The 27,031-nt window shown below is 25.4% G+C and overlaps 3 protein-coding genes across 3 annotated transcripts; all 3 read left to right on the top strand.

Annotated features, from left to right (window-relative positions):
- Nucleotides 1–1,252: 1,252 nt before the first annotated feature.
- LOC101506045 (bidirectional sugar transporter SWEET6b-like) lies at nucleotides 1,253–7,792 on the top strand. Its single transcript, XM_004489239.4, has 7 exons — nucleotides 1,253–1,380; nucleotides 2,913–2,971; nucleotides 3,154–3,190; nucleotides 6,031–6,247; nucleotides 6,840–7,001; nucleotides 7,107–7,229; nucleotides 7,406–7,792. Exons 2-7 carry the CDS (start codon nucleotides 2,929–2,931, stop codon nucleotides 7,562–7,564), a joined length of 741 nt encoding a protein of 246 aa, XP_004489296.1. The 5' UTR covers nucleotides 1,253–1,380; nucleotides 2,913–2,928; the 3' UTR covers nucleotides 7,565–7,792.
- A 3,602-nt stretch (nucleotides 7,793–11,394) lies between these two features.
- Nucleotides 11,395–15,344, top strand: LOC101505723 (bidirectional sugar transporter SWEET7b-like). The gene is made up of 6 exons (XM_004489238.4): nucleotides 11,395–11,533; nucleotides 11,781–11,817; nucleotides 13,319–13,535; nucleotides 14,158–14,319; nucleotides 14,697–14,819; nucleotides 14,985–15,344. Exons 1-6 carry the CDS (start codon nucleotides 11,491–11,493, stop codon nucleotides 15,114–15,116), a joined length of 714 nt encoding a protein of 237 aa, XP_004489295.1. The 5' UTR covers nucleotides 11,395–11,490; the 3' UTR covers nucleotides 15,117–15,344.
- Nucleotides 15,345–21,446: 6,102 nt separating this feature from the next.
- On the top strand, nucleotides 21,447–26,409 carry LOC101505391 (peptidyl-prolyl cis-trans isomerase CYP38, chloroplastic). Its single transcript, XM_004489237.3, has 7 exons — nucleotides 21,447–21,772; nucleotides 22,517–22,807; nucleotides 23,135–23,334; nucleotides 24,150–24,385; nucleotides 24,795–24,937; nucleotides 25,195–25,266; nucleotides 25,899–26,409. The coding sequence occupies exons 1-7, from the start codon at nucleotides 21,578–21,580 to the stop codon at nucleotides 26,124–26,126; spliced, it is 1,365 nt and encodes a 454-aa protein (XP_004489294.1). The 5' UTR covers nucleotides 21,447–21,577; the 3' UTR covers nucleotides 26,127–26,409.
- Nucleotides 26,410–27,031: the final 622 nt, after the last annotated feature.

Below are 27,031 nucleotides of genomic sequence, written 5' to 3'. Positions count from 1 at the left end.
ATAGCACACCCACAACACACTTTCTAGAATATGGACACATGCATGATATTGATCTCACGTACATCATGTTCAATCTCTTTTGGACTTTTATTGTCTTATAATGCTAATTTTAGATAGAACAAATACAACATTAACACGTTTTGCTTTTTGATTCTCCATCTATAATCAATGGAAGCAAAGAAAGTCCAAATCCGATATAATTATAACCCCCACACAATAAAGTTCACAGTTCCTAGCACTTTTGCTTCATCAAACATTTTTTTACAAAGGTTGATTAAAATCGGACAAAAGAATTAGTAAAATCAGATAAATACTTGGGTTAGTACAAAGTCGATACAATTTTTTTTATAAAAATGTTAAGGAGAAATCATATTAGTTCAACTTTTTAGTTCAAATAAGTATTGTGATTATATGATTTTAGTGTACATATATTTTTTTCTTATCAATTCCGGTGAAAAAATATATAATTTTGATCAATTTTAGTCAAATATATCTCCTCTTTTGCAATAAAGTAGTCCTTAATCAATTTACCACACTTTAGTCCTTCAAAAATATAAAAAATATCGAGATTGTACAATTTTAATCCTTATTTTAAGGTGTTTGATCACAATTTTTTAATGATTAAAATAAAAGATCAAAATTGTAAAATATTGATAAGGGGAGTTCTTAAATAATAATTTAATTGATAAATATCGATATTGTTAAGTTGAACGTCGTCTGTAGATTTATATCTAAGAATTTACAATTGTGTGTGAATTTTTAAAAGTATTTACTAATCTTTACTTAAAAAAAAAAAAAGGAAAAATCAAGGGAATTTTTAGAAGAGTTTTTTGTTGTAAAAAAAGAAACATAATAAAGACCAACAAAATAGAGGTTCCAGATGCAATAAAAAAAATGAAGTTACTAAAATTTTAATTTCAAGTGACAATATTTTATGTAAAAAAATAATACAAAATATTTACAAGTAAAATTTTATTTTAAAAATAGAAATTATATATTGATTTAAATTTTATTCAGATTTATCTTTTATTATTTAAATAGTTAAACTAACTATCATACAATATTAAAAATTATTTAATCATCATCAACTCTAATATGGGTCAGAAACCTTCCACCTTACATTCTATTATTCCAATTATAAGTAAACACCTAAAGAGCTATAAGATTTCAAATAATTAAACCTTTTTCTATTCTTACCAAATATTTCTCCACTATATTTGATTAAATACTTCTCCATCCTATTAACCTATTTATATACTTCTATGTACATCTAGAGTTTGCATCAATCTTTTCCACAAACTCTTTCAAAAATTGCTCCATCCACATAGAAATTGAGCAAAGAGTGACAAATCAAGCCAACCAAAAAAGTTAAGGGAAAAGGTGTGTCCTTAATTTTCATTAATTACTAGTTACATAACTTTCTCTCACTTTCTTTCTTTCTTTCTTTCTTTCTTTTTTTTTTTTTTTGTTGTTGTCTAAAATCACTTTCATTATGCATGGTTAATTTTGTTCTTAACTTTAATGTTTGTTATACTTTTTGTAGGCATTGTTATAACTTACATTTTTTTCAATAATTAAAATTTTATCGATCCAAAGTTTGAACTCAGTATCATAGTAAGGAAATGAAACATATACATTTGAAATTTTGACTAAGACAAAGAAATTAGTACATTGATATTTTTATTGATTAAACAAGGTTATTTAATTAGCCTCTCTTGATGATTGGGGATATCAATGCAAGGGATTATGATGACTACAAAGTGTGAATGTCCCCAAAAGGGATCATTAGAACATGCATGGGAATTATCTCTTTATCCAGAGTTGTTTTGGGGGAATAATAGTAGTTTAAGGATTATTACGGTTTTTAACATTGGGTGAAATGTTTAAATAAAATTATAGTTAAAATAAAATACAATATATTAGGAGAAATCAAATTACTCCTGAAAAATTATTCTAACAGTTACATTCATTCAATAATATCATATTGAATAAAAAATCTCAAAATTTGGTCATTATTATAAGTAAAAATTAATTATTTTTAACTCATTTAATATTAGTATTATTGATATATTCTTACTTTAATAATAAAAACTTAACGTCACTACTTAAATGTTTTCCATTTCAAGTGACAATTTAGTAACTTTATATTATATTTTACATAAAATCTGACAAAATAATTATAATTAACAAATTTTTTTATAACTCTGAAATATTTTTGTGTATAGTGGTGACAGGAGGAAATATATTTAAACATAATTTATTTAATTGTTAGAAGCCATTCTCTAATATATTAATTTTTTTAAAAGAAAGAAATTAAATGCCTTTGACTTGAAAATAAATTTAATTATTTAAATTCACAATAACAATTAATTTTTTTTAGGATCTTGCTAAATGCCCCACTTCCAATTCATTTTCATAAGAATATTTCTATATTTATATTCTTACCCAGTGTGTGTAAAAAAAAACAAGTGCTCCTAATATTAATTTATTTTTTTAACATATTAACCATGAAAAATGTGTCTGTTTAACGTGTGGATATAACTTCTAAAAATATGTTTCTTTTCAATTTATTTAGTGAGATTCATTATTTTCAACTAATCAAACACAGAAAGAAACATTGAAAAGAAACAAATAATCAATGCACATCGTAACAAAAATATGTTTTTTAGACATAAATATTAAAGTGGAAAAAAAGGTAAACTCCTCTGACCTGAAAATAAATTTCACCATAAAAGGATAACTATAAATTTTTTAATTTTAAAATATAATAAATAATAAAAATAATAAAACCTGTACATTAAATAGGCCTATTCTTCAAACCTCGTGTATTCTAATCTTTTTATTTTATCCTTATCACTCTTTCTCTTTCTCTATTTTTTTCCTGTGTCATTTTCTCACACTTTTCTCTGCAGAAAAACATCTTTTCAAATGGTGACTGCTAAACTAGCTCGTAACGTTGTTGGCACCATAGGTTCGTGTTTTATTTTCCAACCAATGTTTTTTTTAGTTCAAGTATTTTCTTAGATTAAATTATGCATGAAAAATATATGCTTAAAATTAAAATAATAAGTTATATAGTTTGATATATTTTGCATATTGAATTGTTATGTTCTAAGTGTTATAATTTATTTTATTTTGTTTTGTTTTGTGCAGGCAATGTCATCTCTTTTGGATTGTTTCTCTCACCAGCGTAAATTCTTTTCCTCTGTTTACTCTGTTTTTCATCATCATTATTATCACTCAAATTTTTTTCATTTTTCTTTTCAATTAATGTAAAATATATCAATAATATATGTGAGTGAATTCTTACAGGGTTAAATTTCACTTATCGATCACATTTTAGATTACTCAGAATTGTTTTCTCTAAAATTTGAAGACTAAAAAAAATATATGAAGCAATATTTTGTTGTGTTTGAAAATTGTACATGTAATTTACTTAACACTCTACTCATGAACTCTTCCATCATAATACAGTTAAACTAAAAATAGTTTTAATATAAAATTCATATTTTTTATTATTATGATTTTAATATATTTTGTTTTTGTCTAATATTTATGATGTTTGACTATTGATTTCAATGCATATGATATTTTCTATTGAATATATCAGCTTTTTTATTAGTTTCTATTTTTTATATTCATTTGCAATATTATTCTCAAATTTATTGATATAAATTGTTGTTTCAATATTAATGTTAAAAATTATAAACTCATAATTTATAAATTTATACCAACTTTCAACAACAAAAAATACACAAGTAAAAGTATGTCTTAGCTCACACAATTGATTTTAATATTTTCTACCATTTCAGAAGTTTCATCTCCACAATTCATTATAAATTTAAAAATATGTATCTATTAAATGATATTTTATCCATTTCACAATGAGTGAGTCATGAGTGAGTCACTTGAGTATTTCATATATATTAAGATAAGTGCATAAATAGAAGATGCAAATAGTATTTTTATTAAATTACTCTTATCAATTAAGAGTTTATTTACTAATATCATTAATGTAAAATAAAAATATTAACTTTGAAGTGAAACAAGTAATATTAATTAAAAGGTACAATTATAAAAAAGGAATTAACATTGTTTTGAAAATTGAAAAGATTATTTATTTTTGAACATTTTTTTAACAAATGCGCCAAAACATTGAGATGGATAAAATATAATTTTTCTATTATTTTAATACTATTGTTGACAAAATTCTTATCACATCACTTTTTAAAATAATAGTATTAATTAAAAGGTCGATTTATTTAATTTTATATAAAAGCATTTAAAATATACAAATACTTATCCATTTAGCATTGATTAGAAGAAGTAGTCAAAAATTATTTTAGGGGGATATATATTAGTTATTTAAAATAAAGATGTAAAGTTTATCACTTTTTTTTATCAAAATCAAAATATTAAAATAATTACTATAGCTTAGTTAATTTTTTTTATTTATAATTTTATCATTCTTTAAAATAACTATTTAAATATATATATATATATATATATATATATATATATATATATATATATATATATATATATATAAGTCTAAATTTTAATTAGAAAACTAAGCTGAAGTAACTTATAAGTTATCTATATTAGGTTAAAATTAAAGTTGATCAATTTTAAATTCATAGGAGTTAGTGACTTTCATCAGCATTGCAATGGGACATAGATCAGGATTGCAATGCGGTCTTTTCCTCTTAGAATTTGTATTGAGAAACTCAATTTTACAAAAATCCGCTTATAAGATAAGTATTGCTTAGACCAATTATAAACACGTTATCTAATTTTATCTAATTCAATGTGAATCTCTTAAGAAACTTCTCTAATGTTTAGGATTAGACATTTAGAATTTCATCTTAATTATTCAATAGCGGTGATTGAATTATAATCTAAAAAGTGACGTGAACTATATGACAATGGTGACTTTATAACATATGATTCCATAGATCTTAGATTTACTTTGATTCTATTTTATAATCTAAGGCATATGTCGTGGGAGGCCTTATAATATTTATATTATAACATACCTCATTTTTTGTTTGATCTGATTTTTAAAGGAATAAGACTTTATTAATATAAAGTTCAATTAAAAAGTAAATAAAATCTATTTAAAATTTGTTTGTGCCAAAGTTTTAACGCAAATTTGTCAAATGATTGGTCCATATATGAGACAGATGGTTGAATAAGACAACTTTTATTATACTCTGATTAATTTAGAAATTCATCTTGAGACTGGACAAAATAGAGAGCAAGAGACCGGACAAAATCAGAAATTCTTGTCAATCATTAAACTATTGGGTAACTTTTTGTCTCAAATACAAGCTCTCAAAAATACCAAAATATCTTTTTTTTAACTAAAAAATTATCATCTATCTCCCTCTTATTATCTTTTTACATTCATGTCTCTCACTATTCTTTATCTACCTCTTGTCTCTATTTATGTTCGTGTTTTCTCTAGTCTCCCTCTTATCTTTCTCCACTCTCTCATTTAGTCTCTATTTCCTCTCTATCTACACTCTCATATCTCTGGCTTATCTTTAGCTCATTTCTCTTTACTATCTCTCTCTTCTCTTTATATCTTTTTTTTCTTCTCTTTTATTAATATTTATATTCATAAATATTAATATATATATATATATATATATAGCTATAACATTTACAAAAGGATACAAATTAAGTTTTGGTATAGCATTTTTTCCTTCTAATGTTACTTTGTTTAAATTATTTTATTTATCTTTTTTTAGTAATCAAATAACTGATTTTTTCCCCTTTACTACATTTTTATCACATTAGATTTTTTGGGTAAGTTTTTTAATGAGTTAGTTGCTAATTGTTTAAATTATTCATAATATTTGAATTTTGATATAGTTCCCTATTTTTTTTTTAAATAGTAATTGTACAAAATTGTATAACATCTTTTATGTTTCTCAAGAAAATCATTAGTGTCTGTATGAACACTAGTATTTTCATAACTTGTATTAATTCAATGTAGTTATTAATGAATGGATGAATGAATTGCAGTCCAACTTTCTATGGAATTATAAAGAAGAAGAGTGTAGAAGAATTCAAGCCAGATCCATATCTAGCAACATTGTTGAATTGTTTGTTTTGGGTATTTTATGGATTGCCTTTTGTGCACCCAAACAGCACTTTAGTACTCTCCATCAATAGTGTTGGACTTGGCTTTGAAATTGTCTATCTTACCATCTTTTTTCTCTATTCCACCAACAAAGGAAAGGTGTGTATGTCTTCCTTTCTCCATTTAATTACATTATTGATTCTAATTCCTTTACTACTTTTCCATGTTTTCTTTTTTGAAATCTTAAATTTCGACTAAATTAGTCTCTAAATGTTGTAAATTAATAAATATATTTATAAAATTAATGTCACTTAAAATGGTCTATCTATAAAATTTTCTTGTTATAGACGATGAAGTGACATGTTAATTGAAGATTCGACTGATCCATGTTGATCTTAAATAAATGTCGTTAGTATATAAACTAATTTGTAAATAAAATTTAGGTTTTTCATGAATTAATTAACTTGTTAATAATTAATTCATGTCCAATTACAATTATAAAAAAAAAAAGTCTCTAAGATGAGATTACATATTTAAATAAATTTGTCTTCAGTACCATGACAATGATTTTTTGACTATGTTTAATTAAGAGAGAAAATGAGAAATATATTATCGGTATAAAATAATTTTAAGTGACATTTATTCTAATACTATGGTAACAAATTATACATCATTTAAACTCTTAAGAGATATATCATATTATTTGTATTATTATGTACTCACCATATTGTCTGTTCCCTAATAATTTCAGAAAAAGTTAGTGCTTATTCTTCTCATCGAGATTATTTTCTTTGCGGCCATTGTTCTTGTAACAATGTTGGCATTGCATGGCACTAAAAGAAGGTCCTTAATTGTTGGTGTTATATGTGATGTCTTCAATGTCATGATGTATATCTCTCCTCTTACAATCATGGTAATTAAGTCTCATTTCATCTCTCTATCTCATAACTCAATTAAAATTTATAATGTAAAGTTTTGTCTTCTAATTACTTTGATCATATAATTATAAAATGAACAGGCAAAGGTTATAAAAACTAAGAGTGTGAAGTACATGCCATTTTGGCTCTCTCTAGCAAATTTCCTCAATGGTTTATGTTGGACAACCTATGCTCTCATTCACCCCTTTGATATTTATGTCTTGGTAATTAATTTATATTTAATTAGTTACTTTTTTATGCTTTCTATAATTAGTTACCTATCCTTGTTTTTTTTTTTTTTTTTTTTTTTTTTTTTTTTGTGTTTTAGTTAATAATTTTTTCTATAAAAAAAAGCTAATTATTAATTGAAAGTAAATTGTTTTGTGTATTATTCTTGCAGATAAGCAATAGTATTGGAGTAGTTTCTGGACTTGTTCAGCTCATACTATATGCTTGCTATTACAATAACAAAGGTGAAAATGATGATGTTGGTGATTTTGAGTTGAAACCAAATGGGGTTAATGAGATTTCTACCTCAAATGGAAGAGTTAGTGCATGATGATGAATCATAACATCATAGCTTTATTTCTTTTAACTAATGTTTTTACTTCTTACTCTACACTTGCTCATGTCCTTTTTTATTTTCTATATCAAAAAGTTCACATAATGTGATTTGGTTTCGCAAAGTAATAGTGGCTATATATTTCTTTTTGAGAAACAATTTAGATTTAGTGTTTGGTTGTAATTTTTGAGACATTTAAAATTAACTTTAAATATGTAGAATTAATTCTGATATGTTCGAGCAAAATTGATTCTAGTTTGAAACATGTGTAACTTATAAATTTAAATATGACTTTTATAGTAAAAATTAATTGTCAATTCATTTTTGTTTGAAAATATTTAAAAATAAATTACTTTAAATACAATTCACTTTAATAAAAATTAATTTTATAAAATCAATTTTAGTTTAAAACCAAACACATGCTTATTCAAAGACAATACACAAACTTTAGAGATAAGCTTCTTTTTATATTTATTAAAATAAGCTTCTTTAAATGAAAGGAGTATTATTCACTCTTATAATGTGTGTAATGCATTTAAAGTTAATTTAATTTATCCTTAATTTTCTACTATAAATTTTTTATTCCATGTTATATATGAAAAATAAATAATTGTCATATATTAAAACTATTTAACTCATTATTACAGTTTTTTTTTTTTTTTAAATTAGAAGTTTATTGATGATGACTTACTAAGGCATATAACAAATACAAATCTTTATTATATTTACTTTTAACATTTTCTAATACCTCTGGCATTTCCAATACTATAATTTCTTTCCTTTTTCATCACTTTTCTCTCACCTTGTCATTCACCTCTCTATTGTCTTTATATATATATAATACAGTATTTCCTAACTTAAATAAAAAAACATTTTTAACTTATTAATAATTTTTTTATCCAAATATTTTTACACGTGGGGTTTGATCATGTTGCAAGTCTTAAAAGGATTTTTTTTTTCTTTCTAGTTTCTCATTTTATGGTCATTAGTTACCTTCCATATTCTTAAATGTTAAATCATGAATATTTAATTTCGTTGTTTCAAAAAATTTTGAGTATAAAATTAATTGCACCTTCGCAAAAAAAAAATATTAGTGCAGATTATAAAGTAGTTTGCTTTTGATTTTATGGTTGTTTGACTCTCATTTGTTTGTGCACATTTCCAAAAAACTCTATTTGACAACTTTTTTACATAGTCGAATCTTTGTTTTTTTTTATACAATTTATATATTTTTTTTTATGTGAGACACAATTTAGCTATATTTGATCGATGATAATACAAAACCTTTTCAGATCACTTTGATGATCCTTTTATTTTGTGTGACGCATCCATATAGTTATTTAGTTACTGTTCAACATTAATTTCTAATAGAAATGTAATTATTTTTAAATTTGAATATGCATTTGCATAATTGATCGGACGTTATACGTTATTTGGGCTTTTAAAAGATGGACCAAATAATTCAAAAATTATTTGGATTGAATTTTGAGGGTTGTCGTTAAGCCCTAGAAAACATGACAATTTTTTAAAAGGAAAATATTATCTGAAACATAGTTCTAGTAGTGTTGTTTTGCATTGGTAAATAAAATTAGGAGTTGAATGAACAATTATCTTGAATTTTTAAAAGTAAAATCCAATGTTATATTCATTGTGTGTGTGTTTGTTTTGATTTGTGGTTTTTTATAATTATATCAGGGTTAAAAAATATAGTTTTAATTAAATAACATACAAATAAAGATGTCTCTCGTTCTCAAATAAAACTTAATTATCTCCGATTTAAATATAAATAAAAATTGATTTAAAAAGTAAACACTAATTCTCAAATTTATTTACAATTATGAATGGGAAAATGTACTCCATATTCTCACAACTTGTTCCCAATTAAACCACATAATTTGCCAACTTGTTTTTACCAACCACAATTCACAACCCAAACTGAATCAATTTGTCAAAACAAAAAACAAACCACCAAGTAGAACATTTAAAAAATAAAAAAATAAAAACTACAAATCAGCTATAGTATATAAACTATCTTTTAATCTAATTAATAAATTTTTTTCCCTAAATTTTATTTCTTTTAGTTTTGAACACACATATATTAAGAAATAATGAATTTGGCCATGACATAGAAACCAAACTAATTACTTACGTTTTATATGTAAAATTAACTTACAACGTAATATATAGTATAATAAAAAATAAATTTTATTGAATAAACCTCATATTAATTGACGGAAATATTACATTTTTGTGCTCATTGAATACTAATTGAATGAAAGATTATATTTTTGTGACCATTTGAGTTAGATAGCTAGTAAGTTACTAACAAAACTAACAACTTGATTGATATTTGATCCTTATAATATAACTACAGTTAATAGGTGATAAGATATTGGAAATGTTTAATAAACTTAATAGTTTAATTAATTTAAAATATAAATGATATAAAAAATATTATTAATTAGTATTTGAAATATTTTAAAAGTACTAATTTAAAATTTATCAATTTATATATTTTGTATTTATTTATCTATTTCATTTATTTTAAATTAAAATAAATAAATAAATTATATACTTTAAAATATTAATTATTTAAATTAACTTATCTAAAAATTCTATAATTTGTAAATTAACAAAACTAATCGATTATAGTTCTATTAGTAGCCACGTCAGCCTCTCATCCATCCATGAAAGTAAACAAACCCCTGCATTTTCGTTAAGGGATCAAAATCCTCTAAATTCTTGAAAGCCAAAAATGCAATCTAAACCAAAAACCTAAAATAAGAAGTGCTACCTTTATACTTAATTATAAGATTCTATTTTGAGAATTTATCCTTAAGTGGTATATTTAATATTTAAATAAATAGTTAAATAAGTATTTTTTTTAAATATTTCTTAGTATTTATATAATTATAATAACTAAATATTATTTATCAAAATATAAATAAAATAATTTTGTTTTTAATTTTTGTTATTCATAATAGTGAATATTCTATATTTTTTATGATAAAATATAAAATTTTAGTATAATATTTATAAACAATGAAATGATATTTTTTCTTATGAAATTATCTTTTCAAAAATACAAAAGTCGGTAAATAATTCTTTAATTCGTAAAATAATTGTTAATTTATTGATTTAGAGAAAAAAAAACGTACCAAAACATTTTAATTTTTAAATATACTATACAAATCCCCTTCTATTTTATATTTTTTTCCCTTTAATACCATTTTAGATCTATTAATAATTTATTTACAAAACTTTATCTATTTAATGTAGAAAAAAAATATTTCTTATGATATCAGTAATTGTACATCAAAATGATAAACACTTTTACATAAATTTATTACTAGAACTATTTTTTTTTATATGCATAACTTTGTGTCGTAGTTTTATTATAAATGTCGAATAAAATAATAAAAATTACAAATTAAAAATAGGTTTTAACTTTGTTTAATGCTAAAATTTGAATTTAGATTAATTTTTTTAATTTATATTTAAATAATAATAAAAAATTCGTACAAAATTATAAAATTTTATATTTAGATTTGAGAAATAATATTCAGTTTAATAATACCAACTTACATGCTTAAATTAAATTTATAATGATATTAACGAAATACCTAAAAATTTCAATACAGATAGGTTTAAAGAAAAAAGTTGTTTTAATAACAACTTTTGAAAAAACACCAACTTAAACTCCGAAAATAAAGTTGTAAATATCGCGATTACAAATATATTAGTTTTTCAAAAACAAATTTCTACTAATAAAAAAAAAATAGAAATAAAAAAACTCTATATAACCGTAACTTGTTTCAGTCTCCTTCTTCGCTCACGCATTCTGTTCTTCTTCTTCTTCTTCTTCTCTTTCTCTCTCTTTTCTTTTCAACGTGTTTTCTGTTTTGCATTATCTCTGCACAAAAATGGTGACCGCTTCATTAGCTCGTAACATTGTTGGAATTATAGGTTTCTTATTATACTTCATCTTCTCTTTTTCATTCGTAACAAATATGAATTGAATTTCTATGTTCGAGTTTTAATTTGATTTGCATTGCATTAATTAATGTGTTTATGATTCATTAATTTTCGTTAATTCAGTTCCATAAGTTTTTCGGTTTCCGTTAATTTTAACCTTTTTTTTCTGATAATTAAATTAATCAATTTAATTATGTATGAAAAAATAATTTGATCGATGTTATTTTGAATAATGCAGGCAATGTTATCTCGTTCGGTTTGTTCTTCTCACCAGCGTAATTAAACTCTCTTTCTCTCTTTACTCTGTTATTTTTTTATTTTTTATTTTTTTGTGTATGCGTGAATCGTGATTTATCTTGCATGTAAAGTAAGTAGTGATAATGCACTCTATTTTTCTTTTTGTTCTTATCAGTAAATTTATTGAGTTTAATGAGTATATAAGGTAAATTAATTAACCCAACACTGAACTCAATGAACGCCCCCTGTTTTTCTGTAGGGTACTAGTATGAAATTTAAATTTCAGTTATTATTTATGTATGGTGACAAAATATTTAATTTTTGGTAAAAAGTAGACAATTTAGTTTCTTGATTTATGAGATGTTGATACTTGTTACCATAGCACTGAAATTAAAACACATCTTATAATATATAATCTTATAAAATAAAATTGCACTTTAAATGTATGTTTTGATGGTTATTTTATGAATTTAATTGAATAACAAAAAATATATCCAAGGATTAAATTAATGGTCAGAAAATGCATTCGAGTATTAAAACTGTTGTAGTATTAAAGTTATTGTAACAAAAGATAGATTTATGTATGTTTATGAAAGTTTGATATATTCAACAACTATTATAAATACGTTTCAAATCTAAACATCATTGTATAACTTATTTATAGTGACTTATATAAGTACTAACAAAGTTTAGGTGTTATATGTGATTTTGATATCTCACATTTTGCCAAGTTTTGGTTTCATTCATTTGAATTTATTTTTAGATTTTATCCCTATAATTTAAGATTATCATATTTTGGTGCTACAAGTTTCCACATCATCATTGCCATGTTATTTATTTTTTTATTTTATTTTAACTATTTATGAGTTTAAATTTAAAACTTTAAAGTTTTAGCAAAATCATAATAATTTGTCGTTATTGTGATAAATTCAACGTGATACCAAACATAATTTTAAATTTACCAAAACAAAAAATACATATTTGAATCAACTTTACTCTCTCAATAATCATATATAAATTTTACAATTATAGAGTTAAACAGTTTTAGATATTTAATCAAAATTTACTAATTTGATATGTAGTAATACTTCATAACGATTTTTTTTTTTAACAAACCATTATTCTTAATATATATGATGAAATAAAATGCTATTTTATAGTTTTTATTAAATTATAACTTTCTTGTGTATCTAGATTTTCTGACGAACTGCATTAACATAGAGAAAATAGAACATGCATAGTTAGTGGAAATTACACTTACATCTAATTAGAGTGCAATATTTGACTGTTATTTTTAAGTTTCAATTACAAAATATACTTATTTGGATATATTGTGATTTCTCATTAGGTGTAAAATTATTTTATTGACAAGATTAAATGTTTAGTCACAATTTTTTTTTTTGTAACAAAATATTTTCCATTTTAGAACTGGATATTCTAATTTAAATTAAAAGTGATAGTGTTTTGTGGGTGGAAAAAAGTGATATTATGTTAAAATTATTGATTGGTTTGTTATAATGTAATGTATGAATATTGCAGTCCAACTTTCTATAAGATTATAAAGCAAAAGGATGTGGAGGAGTTCAAGCCTGACCCATACATAGCTACATTATTAAATTGTGCATTTTGGGTATTCTACGGAATGCCTTTTGTGCATCCAAACAGCATTTTGGTCGTTACTATCAATAGCGTTGGGCTTCTATTCGAGTTCGTCTATCTTACCATATTTTTTATCTATTCCAACAACAAAGGAAGGGTATGTATATACTTCAACCCTGATTCTCCATGCCATTCATTAATTCATGACTATTTTTTATAAATTATTCTAAAATTTGTCTTTAATTAATATATTACTAAACATGTGTGAAAAGTAACTATATCAAAAAATAATTCATTCTTATTAATTATCTCTCATACTAGCCTATAAAACCACTGTTTTTTCTCTTTGTTGACCGTTGATAAATCTTGTATAATCATTGAATTCTATCAATATTTTATATGATACATACTCTCTTTACAATGGATTGTAAGTAAAAATTAATTCTTTTAGATAAATATATAAAAAATTAAATTAAGTGAGAGATAATATAAAATTATATCAATAAATAAGATAGAAGTTGTTAAAATTTATTTATATTTAAAAAAAAAAATGATTCCATAATTCTCCTACTTAAGTTAACTACCAAATCTTTAAACGCACTTGCCTAGCATGATTTAGTTTGATTAACTTTTAACTGATATTTTAAGAGAAGCTTTTAATTTCTCAAATGTTCTGTTTTTTCTTTTAAGAGAAGCCCAACCAAACCAAGTTGCTTATTTGAAAGTTCAATGATTTCCTATATATTCTGCTACTCACTACTGTTTTTCCCTAATTTCAGAAGAGGTTGATACTTTATGTTCTCATAGAGGCTTTTTTCTTTGCTGCCATCGTTCTTATAACAATGTTGGCACTACATGGCACTACCAAAAGGTCTTTAGTGGTTGGTATTATCTGTGATATCTTCAACATAATAATGTACGTCTCTCCTCTTACCATCATGGTAAGTAATTAACTTCTATCCCATATACTTTATATATGACTTGAAGTTTACTCAGTAAAAAAATTTCTTTTTAAAAAAGTTGTTTTCTTTCAAAAGTGTCATATGTTTATTACAATTTTTAAATAAAAATTAAGAATATATAAATAAACGATTTTGAGTAGTTTTAAAAAAATCATTTTTAGAAAATTAATTTTTTTTTTTAGAAAATTGATTTTTACTAAGACAAACAAAACAAAACAATTTATGTTTTTTTTTTTAAATCTCCAATTATTGAAATAGTAAAATCAATTTTTTTAGAATTGGTAAGAAACGGGCATATATGAAGTGTTTCACTCCAAATTAACTCTTGTTGATGTTTTGTTACAAATAATGAACAGGCAAAGGTTATCAAAACAAAGAGTGTGAAATACATGCCATTCTGGCTCTCTTTGACTAACTTCCTTAATGGAGCGTGCTGGACAACATATGCTCTCATCCACCCTTTTGACATTTATGTCCTGGTAATTAATGTCTTTGGTCTAAAATTTGAAACAATTACATCAATTTTCATTCACTCATTTTTTTCTTATATTATTGTGAGTAATTAATATTTGAATAGTTCTAGAATATGAAAGATTTTTAACCCATTGTTGATTAATATCTCACCTTTGTATTAATTCTTGCAGATCAGCAATGGTATTGGAGTTATCTCTGGACTTGTTCAGCTCATACTATATGCTTATTACTGGTTCAACGGAGAAAACAAAGATGATGATGATGGTGATCATGTTCCAAATCCAACTGTGTCTGCAATCTGATCTCAATATGGCCCTTCTGTTCTTTTAAAAAAATATTAGGATGACATTATTATTACAAACTTTGTAAATATTCACTTGTTGCGTGCATGTGAAATTCTTTGAATAATTATTGAGTTTTTCCAAGCAATTGAATCCTCCACATTTTCATGGAAAGGAGTACAATGGTTTCCAAGTTAGAACAACTCTATATTGTTCGAAAATGCACTCACAATACATACCCGTCATTATCAACCCATAGAGAAAAATTTCAACACTTCCTATTTTACACAAATTTGGATGGGTAGAAATTACCACTCAAAATTTTCTTTAATTTTTAACTCAACAAACATATATAATATTATTTGATTTGACATCTTATTCTAAATTTAAATAAATTAGGCAAAGTTTGAATAACATATTTGACTAGCCTCAATCTAAATGAGGATAAGCCAAGAACCAAATTATGTCATAAATTTATTTATAGCCAAAATATATAGTTGTTAGCCGTTATTTGGTTAAAATCTAGACTATGATTATGTTGGCATTTTTTTTATAATATTAAAATTAAAATAATTTCCATGAATATTTAAAAATTAATTTTATTGTACTAATCTTTAAAATTTATAAAATGATGTTTGCATTAAATCTTACTTATGATATATGTAAAATATAAATAAATTTACTAAATTGTCTTTTTTTTCTTTCAAATAATCAACCACCTGCATTAAATATTTTTTAATAAAATATTAAATGATTCAATTAATATATACATTTTGTCTATATTATAAAAAGAATTTTGTTGCATTTTCAGGTCTTGATTATTACTATATCTGTCTCTAATTATAAACACTTTTTAGGAAAATTTTGTCTCTAAATATAAGTGTTATTTTATTTTAATAAGTGTATTTATTATTTTTTTACAAACATACTCCTTATTAATACTACTAATTTATCTTACAATATAAAAGTGTCATTCAACTTAGTTATTTTGTTTTCTTCTTTTATTTAAATAAGTGGTTTCGATACAATTTTTGTAATTTTTTTCATGTTTAATTGTCTATAATGTTGTCTATGTGCAATTGTGTGACATTGCTTTGTTTTTTTTTCTCGTAGTGTCAAAGATAGTTGTCACTACTATTAACACTATATTGTTATGTTTTTGTAGTCTCATATTAAATAATAAAAAATGTTTTATAAATTTCTCCATCGTATACCCTATAAATAATTAATTTAAAAATAATAATAAATATATTCATTCCATTTTATATATAAATAAAATGTGTTAAAGAAAATATCATGGTTTAAATTTAAATTATATAAATCTATTTTTTTTATTATATTACGTGATAAAGAATAGTAAATTTTGCATGTATAATATTTTTTAATTTTATTTATTAATATTTAATAGTAATTATTAAGTATAATTGAAGTGCACGTGTTCTTATACTATTTATTGTAAAATCAGAAGCAAGTGAGGAAAGAATAGTTTTAACACCTTATTTCAAATTCCAATTGTGGTAGTGGTGGTGATTTGGTGCTCTTGCTCAAACCACAATGGTATCTCCTTATCTTTTCTTGCGCAAAATACTCAACTTCTTCGTGTGTTATAAGTCATCTCGAGAAGACTCCAGCCCAGAGTACCCGGAAATTCCAAAACGTTTTGGATTCCATGATTGCAACTATAGATCAAGTAAGTTAATTTTTCTATAACATTAATCAAGTAAGTATTATAAATACACTTTTGCATCAAAATCACAATTTAGTCAAATATTTTAAAGTTAAGTATGTGTTTAGTTTTCATAAAATATTTTTTATTTATTTTAATTCTTATAGAATTATGATAATTTTTAGTCTAATCTTTCACAAAACGAAGTCTTATTAGTAATAGTTACTAAATGTACTTTATTTTTATAAAAGTTACAACCAAAATCAAAATAGTCGAAATATTTATAGAGAATTTTATAAGATCTAAATATTTATTTAATTATATATATATATATATATATATTAATATAACAATTTATTTATTAAAATGTACATTGTTTCCGTGCGCACGGGTTACATACTAGTAATTATAGTATTACTTTGATTTCAAATATAAATAAAAGTAAATTAATTTTTTTTTACGTATTTGATTCAAAATTTAAATTAAATATATCAATTTTATTTCTCACTGCAGGAAAAAATACGTGCAACAGACATCGAAGTCTATGCATCGAAGTCTATGCATAAATGCTATGGCATAACTTTAATTTTACTGAGATCACGAAAATGATTGTTGAAGCTCCCAAAATCAGTAAGTTATCATAATAGGAACTCAAATGTATAAAGAAGAAAAATTATATTATTGATTAAAAATAATATTTTAGAAGACAGAATTGTCTAATAACATGGTCATGCGGTGAACCTGACAATTTTAAGTAAATTTTAATAATATATTTTATTTGTCTTTTATTTTTCAATTTTTACTAAAAATAATAAGGATTCATTTAGACTATTTTTTTTGAAAGGTTAATATATTAGACACAATATCTCTCTTTAATCTATAGCAAATGTTCTTCACATCAGAGATGAAATTTTCTCTAACAAATGTTGAATGAATGAGTCATCAATTTGGGAATTAGTCCAGCCCTGATAAGAAAAAATAAAATAAAATAGATGCCGTAGTGTCTATTTAAAAATTAATCCCATATCATATTCAATTTTCAATTAAGATAATAAAAAAAATTATAATATATTATAAATTAAAATATTATTTGAAGTAACGTATCAAAAATACTATGAACTTGTTAAGAAAATGTTATAAATTCATGAAATAAAATTATTAATACACAACTTTATTTTGATTATACAAGTTTTTAATTATGTTTGCATTAACGTTGGTAAATTTCTTCCCATAATTGCTAGATATTTTTTACAAAATATATTTTGTTTTACAATATGCAGATGGAGTGCTTGATGTAAATGACTTCATCTCGTTGATGAACAAAATAGAATTCCGTTACTAGTCATATCATATCTACATTGAGTAAGTTACCTTTATTTAGATTTACTATATTGTGTATTAGTATATATATTGTAACCAAAAAGACATAATGTATACACATATCGAATATATATAAAAATTAATTGAAGTGTGTACCCAAAAAACAAGTTAGAACACGTTATTTTTCAATATCATATTTATATATTTATTTTTTTAATCAATGCCTTCATAATATTTATTAGTATTTTCTTTATAATTAATGTATGTAGTTTGTCTAATAAATCCACCTAAATTAATGTAAGATAAAAATGAATCCACATAAATTGATTAAATATTTTTAATACGTAGATCTTTTTTATTTTTAATATGAAGATATTAAAATTGAAATATTAGATTAGATTTATTTATAATCATTGTGTAGTAGTAAACGTTTAATAGTTGCATCTAATGTCTGTAATTAAGTTTTAGCACGCATAAAGCCATTCAAGATTATGTGTAATAACGATTAAATATAATTATGGGCTTATTATTGGACGATCTTTTAGAATATAATAGATTTTGATTCGTCTTACTTTTCAAATTTCTCTATGTAGAGATTAGTAGATTTAGAATCTGGTGTTATAACTTTTAATATAAAATTTTATTTTATCTGTTTTATAATGAGTGATTCATTTATAAAAAAATTATCTCAAAATAAATTATTATTCCAATTTTAAATGCAATATTAATTAATATTTTTTTAATTATAGTACTTGAATTACTCTCGAACTGAGATGTTTCACTTTGTATTTATAATAATGGTAAATATATTGATAAAATATAATTTAATTAATGAAAGTATTTATTTTATTCCTAAGGAAAAGTCAATATCCATCCAAATACTAATGTTCCAAAGTTCATACAACAAAAGTGAGAGAGAAACAAAAGTTTTTCATATATAGACTTCATTCTTAATGCTTCATTAACATTATAATATATGCATGGAAAATTTAAATATATATATATATATATCTTATTAATTATGTTTTTTTGTTGTTTTTGTTTGTGTTTTAGTAATTATGATAATATAGTTATTACTTTTGTTTTTTATATTAATTCTAAACATGTTTTACTTTTCGATTTTCTAACAAACGTTTGTATTAAATAGACTAAAAAATATTATTTATATATATATATTTTTTCATGTATTCGTTGAAGAACTAGTCATAGGAAAAATGATTCGAATGTTATATATTTTGATAAAACATATGAATATTTACTTTAAATTGTATAAAAAAGATTCACTTTATCATTTTACGTTATCTGCACAACATATTATATAATTTATTTATTTATTTGTTTATTTTAAAGTTTACAAATGGAATAAAAAAGTATCATCGTATATCAAAATGCGGAATTTAACTCCTTTAAAGTAAAAATATCGATAAAGTAAAAAAATTAAAAATTATATTTATAACTATTTATGATTGAATCATGTATATATATATATAATATCAACTATTGATTTATTTATCAATTGTTGATATTATTTGATTTATTATCTAAAATGAATTGTTTATTTTAAAAATATTCACTACAAAATGTGTATATCAAAATGTTGGCTATATTTTGTTTACTATGCATTAGGATTTTTTTAAAGGTAGAGATTTCTTTAAAAGAAACTTTCAAATATACTTTAAAAAAATCTCTCGAGATTTCTCACTTTTAAACGTAAGAATGAGATAAGTGACGTGGATAGAGATGAAGAGACGCTCAAGGACAAATCAAGAATCTTCATAGGGATTAAGGTGGGGAAAGTATAGATATTGAAAAAAATAGTGATACCATATTGTGATCTGATGAAGATGCTCTTTGACTCACTTGGAAAGATTACGTGTTTATGGTCCCTTAGTTTGCTTTACAATTGCCCAAAAAGTCTCTTGATCAAGCCATAATCATAATGATATACTTGGGCACTTGTTAGACCAAATATATATCATGCTAATTAAAGACTACACATAAACAAACTATAAAGCTAATCACTTTCTTTCTCAACACCAACTCATACTTACATTGGCCACATAGAGTTGGTTGAAATTTACTATCTTAAAAAAGTTTCATATTTCTTAGTATTATAAAAGAGGAAAAATATCAATACTATATATATCTAGTTCTAATTTTTTTTATCAGATGCATCAATAAAAAATACTTTAAATTTGAATTGATTTTCTTCTTTTATCTTATATTTGTGTTAATAATTTTTAAGATGTAGTTCATATATTTATTTTAAAAACTGTGATTATATTAAAAATAACTAGATATTTAAAATTAGTCTATGTATTATAAAAAAATTCGCACAATATTTTTTTTAGTTGTTATTAGACAACTATCGAAGTTTTTTTATTTTATTTTAATTTTAGATTTTCCCATTATATTTTTATGTTTGATTGTATTTCTTAATTTCTAACAATAAATCACATTAAATATTACACTGCCACAATTATAATATTTTTTATCACCCACAATTATTGTATTAGAGAGATCCAAATTGTCTAATTGAAAAAATGGATTACTAAAGTTGCATATTATTTGTTCTAATTCAACTGATAAATGTCGATAATATTAAGTTGAACGTTTTATCTCGAGTTCGAACTTGAAACCTCACAGTTGTATGAATTAATTATGATGAAAATTATCATCTCTTCTAAGATTAAAAAAAAAATGACACATTGTCTTTATAACTCTCAATCTCTTATTTGAGAAATTTATACATATTCATTTCACGTGAGATTTATTTTTAAAAGAGTGGAACCTAGTATTTCATCAAATAAGAGAATAATGTTTAAAAAAAATATTAAGAGTGACCATCGGTAGATCTCATCGTTAAATTTAAATATATTTTTAGTCCTTATAAAATTACGACTTTTTAAGTTTAGTCTTTAAAAAAAATTATATATTTTTAATTCCTATTTTTATTATTAGAGATTAAAAATATCAAATTTTTATTTTTAATAAAAAATTTATTTAATCCTTAAATAAAATCTAATATATCAACTAAAGTTGAATCTAATAGAATGAATTAATTTTCTGCAACATAATTAACCATAGTTCAAATTTTTTCAACAAGAGATATTCACATTTAATGTCTAACTTTAATTATAATTACCTTATGAGAGAGAAAAAGAACGAGACAAATTAATAAAACAATTGACTTCACTTTACAATTTCAATTATAATCATAAAGTAATTACACAATCATATCCAATATTTGTGTTAAAATTGTTTACACTCTCATATTAGTCAATCTCTTAAAAAAAAATAAAAAAACAAGATTACGTGGGCTGAATGTTATGTTATCTTATCTAGAGTATCAAGATGAATGGACGAAGACATTCCAATCAATGATGACCCATTTTTACAAAACATAAACCTCAACTTTCTCAAAACCTTATCTTTCTCAAAAAATTTGTAACTTCACTTCCACTGTCTCACATATGAGTTTTGTTCTCTAATTTCAATGGCTTCATCTATCATCTCTCTTCATTACTGTGCCAATTTTCCAACTACCCCCATTTTGTTTCATTCCAATAAACACTCTAAGTTTCTTAATTACCAATTTTCTCATACCAATGTTGGACTTCGAAGTTTCACTACTCGTTGCTCTTACCAACCACCACAACAACCCCATCATTCTCAATTTCATGACAAACATGTAAGTTTTTTAAAAATTTGTTCTTTTTTAAATAATATGTTGTTTCTTTGGTATGAATTTGAGATTATGCAAGTGATTTTTGACAATTTTATTTTTAGTATAAGGTGTTTTTTAAAGAATAAATTTGTTTTTGGAATTTTGAATTTTTTTAAGATATGATACCCCATTTGCTAATTTTGAAGTTTGATGACTTTTATCTTGTTTAGAATGCATGTTTGGAAGGTGAATTTTTGTATTTTTAAGGTTTGTTTTTCTTCATATCATGTTTATGTACAAGTAATTTCTCCACAAAAATGGGGAATGGTACTAATCACTTGTTTTTCTGACACTTTAGATTGAATGTGTATCTAGTGTTTGGCAGTCAGTAACGTGACACTGACATATGTAGTTATGTTTGATTTCTCCAATTTTACAAATTATTATCAGTGTCAACATATTAGTGTCGTGTCTTGTGTTTGTGTCAATGGTTCATAGCTCATGATTATTGATTAGTTGCTTCAATCTTCAGTACTACTTGTAATAAATACTGTGTAGTTGGGAATCATATGCATTGCCTATTTGATAAGATGTTAACTCTAAATACTTCTTTTACTCTTTTGTTTTTCATTTTTCAATTTAATTAGAAACATTTCATGTACTTGATTGTTATTATTTACCTTGTCTTCTTATGTTTACAATGAAACTTGAGATTACTGCTATGTACAATTCGAGTCACAAAGTTTATTGTGTTGAATTTTGATGCAGAAAGAAAAATCATTTTGCTTCAAGCAATGTGCGATATCTATAGCACTAGCAGTTGGGTTAATAACTGGAGTTCCTACATTCGGGTGGCCTAACAATGCGGGTGCAGCTAACTCGGTTTTACCTGATCTATCTGTATTGATATCTGGACCGCCGATTAAGGACCCCGGGGCATTGTTGAGATATGCTCTTCCTATTGACAATAAGGCGATTAGAGAAGTTCAAAAACCGCTTGAAGATATTACAGATAGTCTCAAGATTGCTGGAGTCAAGGCACTCGACTCTGTCGAAAGAGTAAGATTCTTTATTCTTTTTATGTCGAGATTTTACATTTCCCACACAGATTGTATATGATCTATTTCTCGTCTATATTGCACCCTAACGAAGACGTATCCACCAAGTATCTCAAACGTATCCGATAACAAATTTTTAAATAACAACAAAAAAATTCAGATAATACTAGGATACATATCTGAAAGTATTCTAAGAGTATTAGTATGCAATACGTGTGTGACACGGGTACATCTCCCATTTTGAAGTATCTGGACTTCATATTGTCTTTTGTGTTTCGTTTTTGTTCCCCGTAAGGATGGAAACTGAATTATTTCACATGAGATGCAGAACGTGAGGCAGGCGTCTCGAGCTCTCAAGCAAGGGAAGAGCTTAATTGTATCGGGTTTAGCTGAATCGAAGAAAGAACATGGAGTTGAACTGCTTGATAAGCTTGAAACTGGTATGGATGAGCTTGAACTGATACTGCAGGATAGGAATCGAGATGCCGTTGGACCGAAACAGAAAGAACTTCTTCAATATGTTGGAGGGTGAGTCCTTGATTTCTAAATCACTTGCATAAACCACATATACACCCTATCCGTCCATAGATTTTCTGCTATAGGCGTTAGCGTTAATCTATTGAGCCAAGTCACTATATTGATTTAAAGTCTACCTAGTCAACGGGCTAGATCATTGGTCTAATAAGTGGATCACTATTTAAGTTGTTCTGGTTATCGTAACCAACTGTGCCTAAAATATTAATGTCGAAATAACTATGCAGCAAGTGATCACACTTTGTCAATCTGCTTGTGAAAAGCATTCATTTTGACAACATGATATTGCAAGCTAGGTTGGCAACTGGCTATGAAGCATTGACACTGATAATCATTTGAAAAATGGAAGAAATTGATACATGTGTTAGTAGCGCACGCTGACACGTGTCAGACACCGAACACGCCTTCAATCTAAAGTGTCGGTGTTACACAGACAACCAGTTCATTAGCCCTTCAGGTTTTATTTAGACACTTACAAATCCTACCAAGTTTAGCACGATCTCTCTAGACTGATTTGGTTTACCAAAACCTGCTATGTTTGATCGACCTTGACTAGGGATGTCAATTTTCACCTGTACATGGGAATCCCTGTGGGCACTGTCCCATCTAGGTCCCGCAGGCGGGGATTTTTTCTCGTGCCAACAGGAATATTGACAGGATTTAAGATGTAAACAAAACAACACCCTCCTTCTAACAATAGAAAATTTGAGGAGGACTTGGAAAACTAATCTTGTTGAGAAAGATTTTTCTCATATATAACCTTTCATTGACTGCAGCTGAGATGTTCCTGGGGCATTGCATTTCTGCAGTGTTGAAGAAGACATGGTTGATGGATTTCCATATGAAGTTCCTGAGGAATACCAAAATATGCCATTATTGAAAGGGAGAGCAGCTGTAGATATGAAGGTCAAGATTAAAGACAATCCAAACTTGGAAGAGTGTGTTTTCCACATAGTTCTTGACGGTTATAATGCCCCCGTGACTGCTGGAAATTTCATCGACTTGGTAGAGCGGCACTTTTACGATGGCATGGAGATCCAGAGAGGTAAGAAATCCGATATTTACATTTTTTATCATTAACAAGTAATTAGATTACTAGACCATCAATACTTCATTTGTATGTGATCGAAGCTGAATTATATTGTACCATTACCTATGAAGCACTAATACAAATACAAACACCAAACACGATACTTACACGTCAACGCCTACAATAATTTGAGAAAATAATTTGAGAAAATAATTTGAGAAAATTATAGTAATTGAATTACATGTGTCAGTGTCGTGTCGGTGTTCAACCACCAGATATGTCTTCAATCTGAAGTGTCGATGCTACATAAACCATTATTGAAGTATGTAATTTTTTGTATATGGATATCCAAAATAGGCTTTCTAGTTATCCATTTCACCAAGGTAGTCTTGTTTTTGTTTTGTTTTCGTCTTGTTTTGTGCAGCGGATGGGTTTGTTGTCCAAACCGGTGACCCAGAAGGTCCTGCTGAGGGTTTTATCGATCCAAGTACAGAGAAAATGAGGACAATACCATTAGAAATTACGGTAGATGGAGAAAAGGCACCTGTTTATGGAGAAACTCTAGAGGTAAAATATATATACCATGAAGAGCTCATAGCCCTAAAACTTATAGGTTGATATCTTTTGGAAAATTTCTTATTTGTTTCAAGTAATTTCAGTTTTTTCCAATCTTTTTGCACCTATTGAGGTCTATATCACAAACCTTTATATGATTAGCAGGAATAAGTGTTACACTGCTAAAAGTTTCTTGCATGAAGTTTCACATATTATTAAATGTTGAAATTTATTTGTATGTTTTCAAAACTTGTGTCTTGTTTGGACAGGAGCTTGGTCTGTACAAGGCTCAAACAAAGCTTCCTTTTAATGCATTCGGAACAATGGCGATGGCAAGAGATGTAAGACTCTATTCTTTGATATGGCCATTTTTTATGCATGCTAATCACTTTTCATTCTTTCTTTCTTTTTAGAGTCTATTTGTTACAGATTATTTCAGTGAAAAATCAATTTTTTGAGTCTGGTTAATTATGTTGTCTTTAAGCTTTTGAAATTAATTAGAATCTAAAATAATGATTTTTTTTATTAAAGCAAGAAGTTGTTTTTAATAGCTTATAAAAAAATCTAATTTGAATGAGTGTGGTAAGAAAATATTAAGGGTCTATTTGGATTTATTTATTTGAGTTTGTCGACTAACAAGAGCATTTATGAAACCATTTGAGAAACTTATGAAGATAGCTTATTACACGTCCATAAGCGGTTTTCAACTTATTTCTATAAGCTTTCCAAGATAGTTTATGAAAGCAATTTATAGCTTATATACAAACGGTTTGACTTTATATTTGTTGTTTAAGAACTACTTATACGTAAGCACTTATGTGACAAGTGTTTATCCTATAAGTGGTTAATTAAGTTGTTTATCCAAACAGCCAACAGGGCCAAACAATGATTTTCTCTATTATAGAAAAATACACTGTTATCTTAAAATTAGACAAACATACCCTTAATTTACTCCTTTTATGTTGTTGAGTAGGAATTTGAGGACAACTCTGGTTCTAGCCAAGTATTTTGGCTGTTGAAAGAAAGTGAGCTAACTCCAAGCAATGCAAATATATTGGATGGTAGATATGCAGTTTTTGGCTATGTAACCAAAAATGAAGATTTCTTAGCTGATCTCAAAGTTGGTGATGTCATAGAATCTATTCAAGTTGTTTCTGGTTTGGATAATTTGGCGAATCCAAGTTATAAGATTGCTGGTTAAGGATATTTATGTGCGCTCTTCGGCTATTAAATATCGCGAGTGAGTCTTCAATTCGCATTTGCTACAATCTTCAAGGCAAAGTTCATTTCCTCAAGTTTGTTCACATTGTTCTTAGAACCATTTTTTCAGCTTGTTACCTAGAATCTAGCATTCAGTTAAACAACTTGAGATATATTATGATTTTTAAGACTGAATTGACAAAAGCTTGTAACTTTTATTCAATCAATTCATCTATGTAATGGAACTATTCATATGAGAAGAGATAAAATATTTTGTTTGTTTACTGTGTCTACTTAGACCACCAAGTCACCAACTAGAATATATTTTGATTGTTAGGATCTTAGTTTCCTATGTGAATCAGGAATGAATCTGTCTCCTTAATTGTATATATTTACGTTCCTAGAATAGATTAGACAAATGCAGAATGGCATCAAGCCTTAAATCATGACATCCTATTGTGATGTTTTTGCATGTCTTGTTTCTTTGGCTTAAAAATAAAAGATCAACAACTAGGAAAGGAACATCACTCGTTACCTCATAAACATGTGTACATCAAAATTCATGTAGTATCCATACTTGATACTTGTGAGTAAACATCGAGTATGTTCCAAAGTTATGGTCTTGATATCATGGTATTTTGATGTCTCTGCATCTGCATGACCGCGATTGAAATCACATCAACTATAATTGATCATAGTTTTCTGCCATTTTAGCTTTCATTTAAGAGTAGTTGGTTTATTTTTGTTGTGGTGATCGAATATGCACCATCCAAAACCAACCTTTTATCCCCTCCTATTTCAAATATTAGGTTAAGCTTCTACCAGAAATGCAGGCAAAAATTCATCATCTATGTATGCTCTATGTTGTGGAAACATTGCTTATGTCTCATTTGATCATGAAGTTGT

Source organism: Cicer arietinum, chromosome 2 (genome assembly GCF_000331145.2).
Source record: "Cicer arietinum cultivar CDC Frontier isolate Library 1 chromosome 2, Cicar.CDCFrontier_v2.0, whole genome shotgun sequence".
NCBI classification, from domain to species: Eukaryota; Viridiplantae; Streptophyta; class Magnoliopsida; order Fabales; family Fabaceae; genus Cicer; species Cicer arietinum.
The sequence above is the reverse complement of the archived record's forward strand: the minus strand, read 5'-3'. Positions and strand labels throughout refer to the sequence as shown.

Bases quoted from the DNA above. Each gene is read 5' to 3' on its own strand.
- LOC101506045 (XM_004489239.4), top strand. From the start codon at position 2,929: ATGGTGACTGCTAAACTAGCTCGTAACGTTGTTGGCACCATAG. The intron at 2,972-3,153 runs GTTCGTGTTTTA...TGTTTTGTGCAG, and splicing joins TAACGTTGTTGGCACCATAG to GCAATGTCATCTCTTTTGGA. The intron at 7,230-7,405 runs GTAATTAATTTA...TTATTCTTGCAG, and splicing joins CCTTTGATATTTATGTCTTG to ATAAGCAATAGTATTGGAGT.
- LOC101505723 (XM_004489238.4), top strand. From the start codon at position 11,491: ATGGTGACCGCTTCATTAGCTCGTAACATTGTTGGAATTATAG. The intron at 14,320-14,696 runs GTAAGTAATTAA...AATAATGAACAG, and splicing joins TCTCTCCTCTTACCATCATG to GCAAAGGTTATCAAAACAAA. The intron at 14,820-14,984 runs GTAATTAATGTC...TAATTCTTGCAG, and splicing joins CTTTTGACATTTATGTCCTG to ATCAGCAATGGTATTGGAGT.
- LOC101505391 (XM_004489237.3), top strand. From the start codon at position 21,578: ATGGCTTCATCTATCATCTCTCTTCATTACTGTGCCAATTTTCCAACT. The intron at 21,773-22,516 runs GTAAGTTTTTTA...ATTTTGATGCAG, and splicing joins CTCAATTTCATGACAAACAT to AAAGAAAAATCATTTTGCTT. The intron at 24,386-24,794 runs GTAAGAAATCCG...TGTTTTGTGCAG, and splicing joins TGGCATGGAGATCCAGAGAG to CGGATGGGTTTGTTGTCCAA.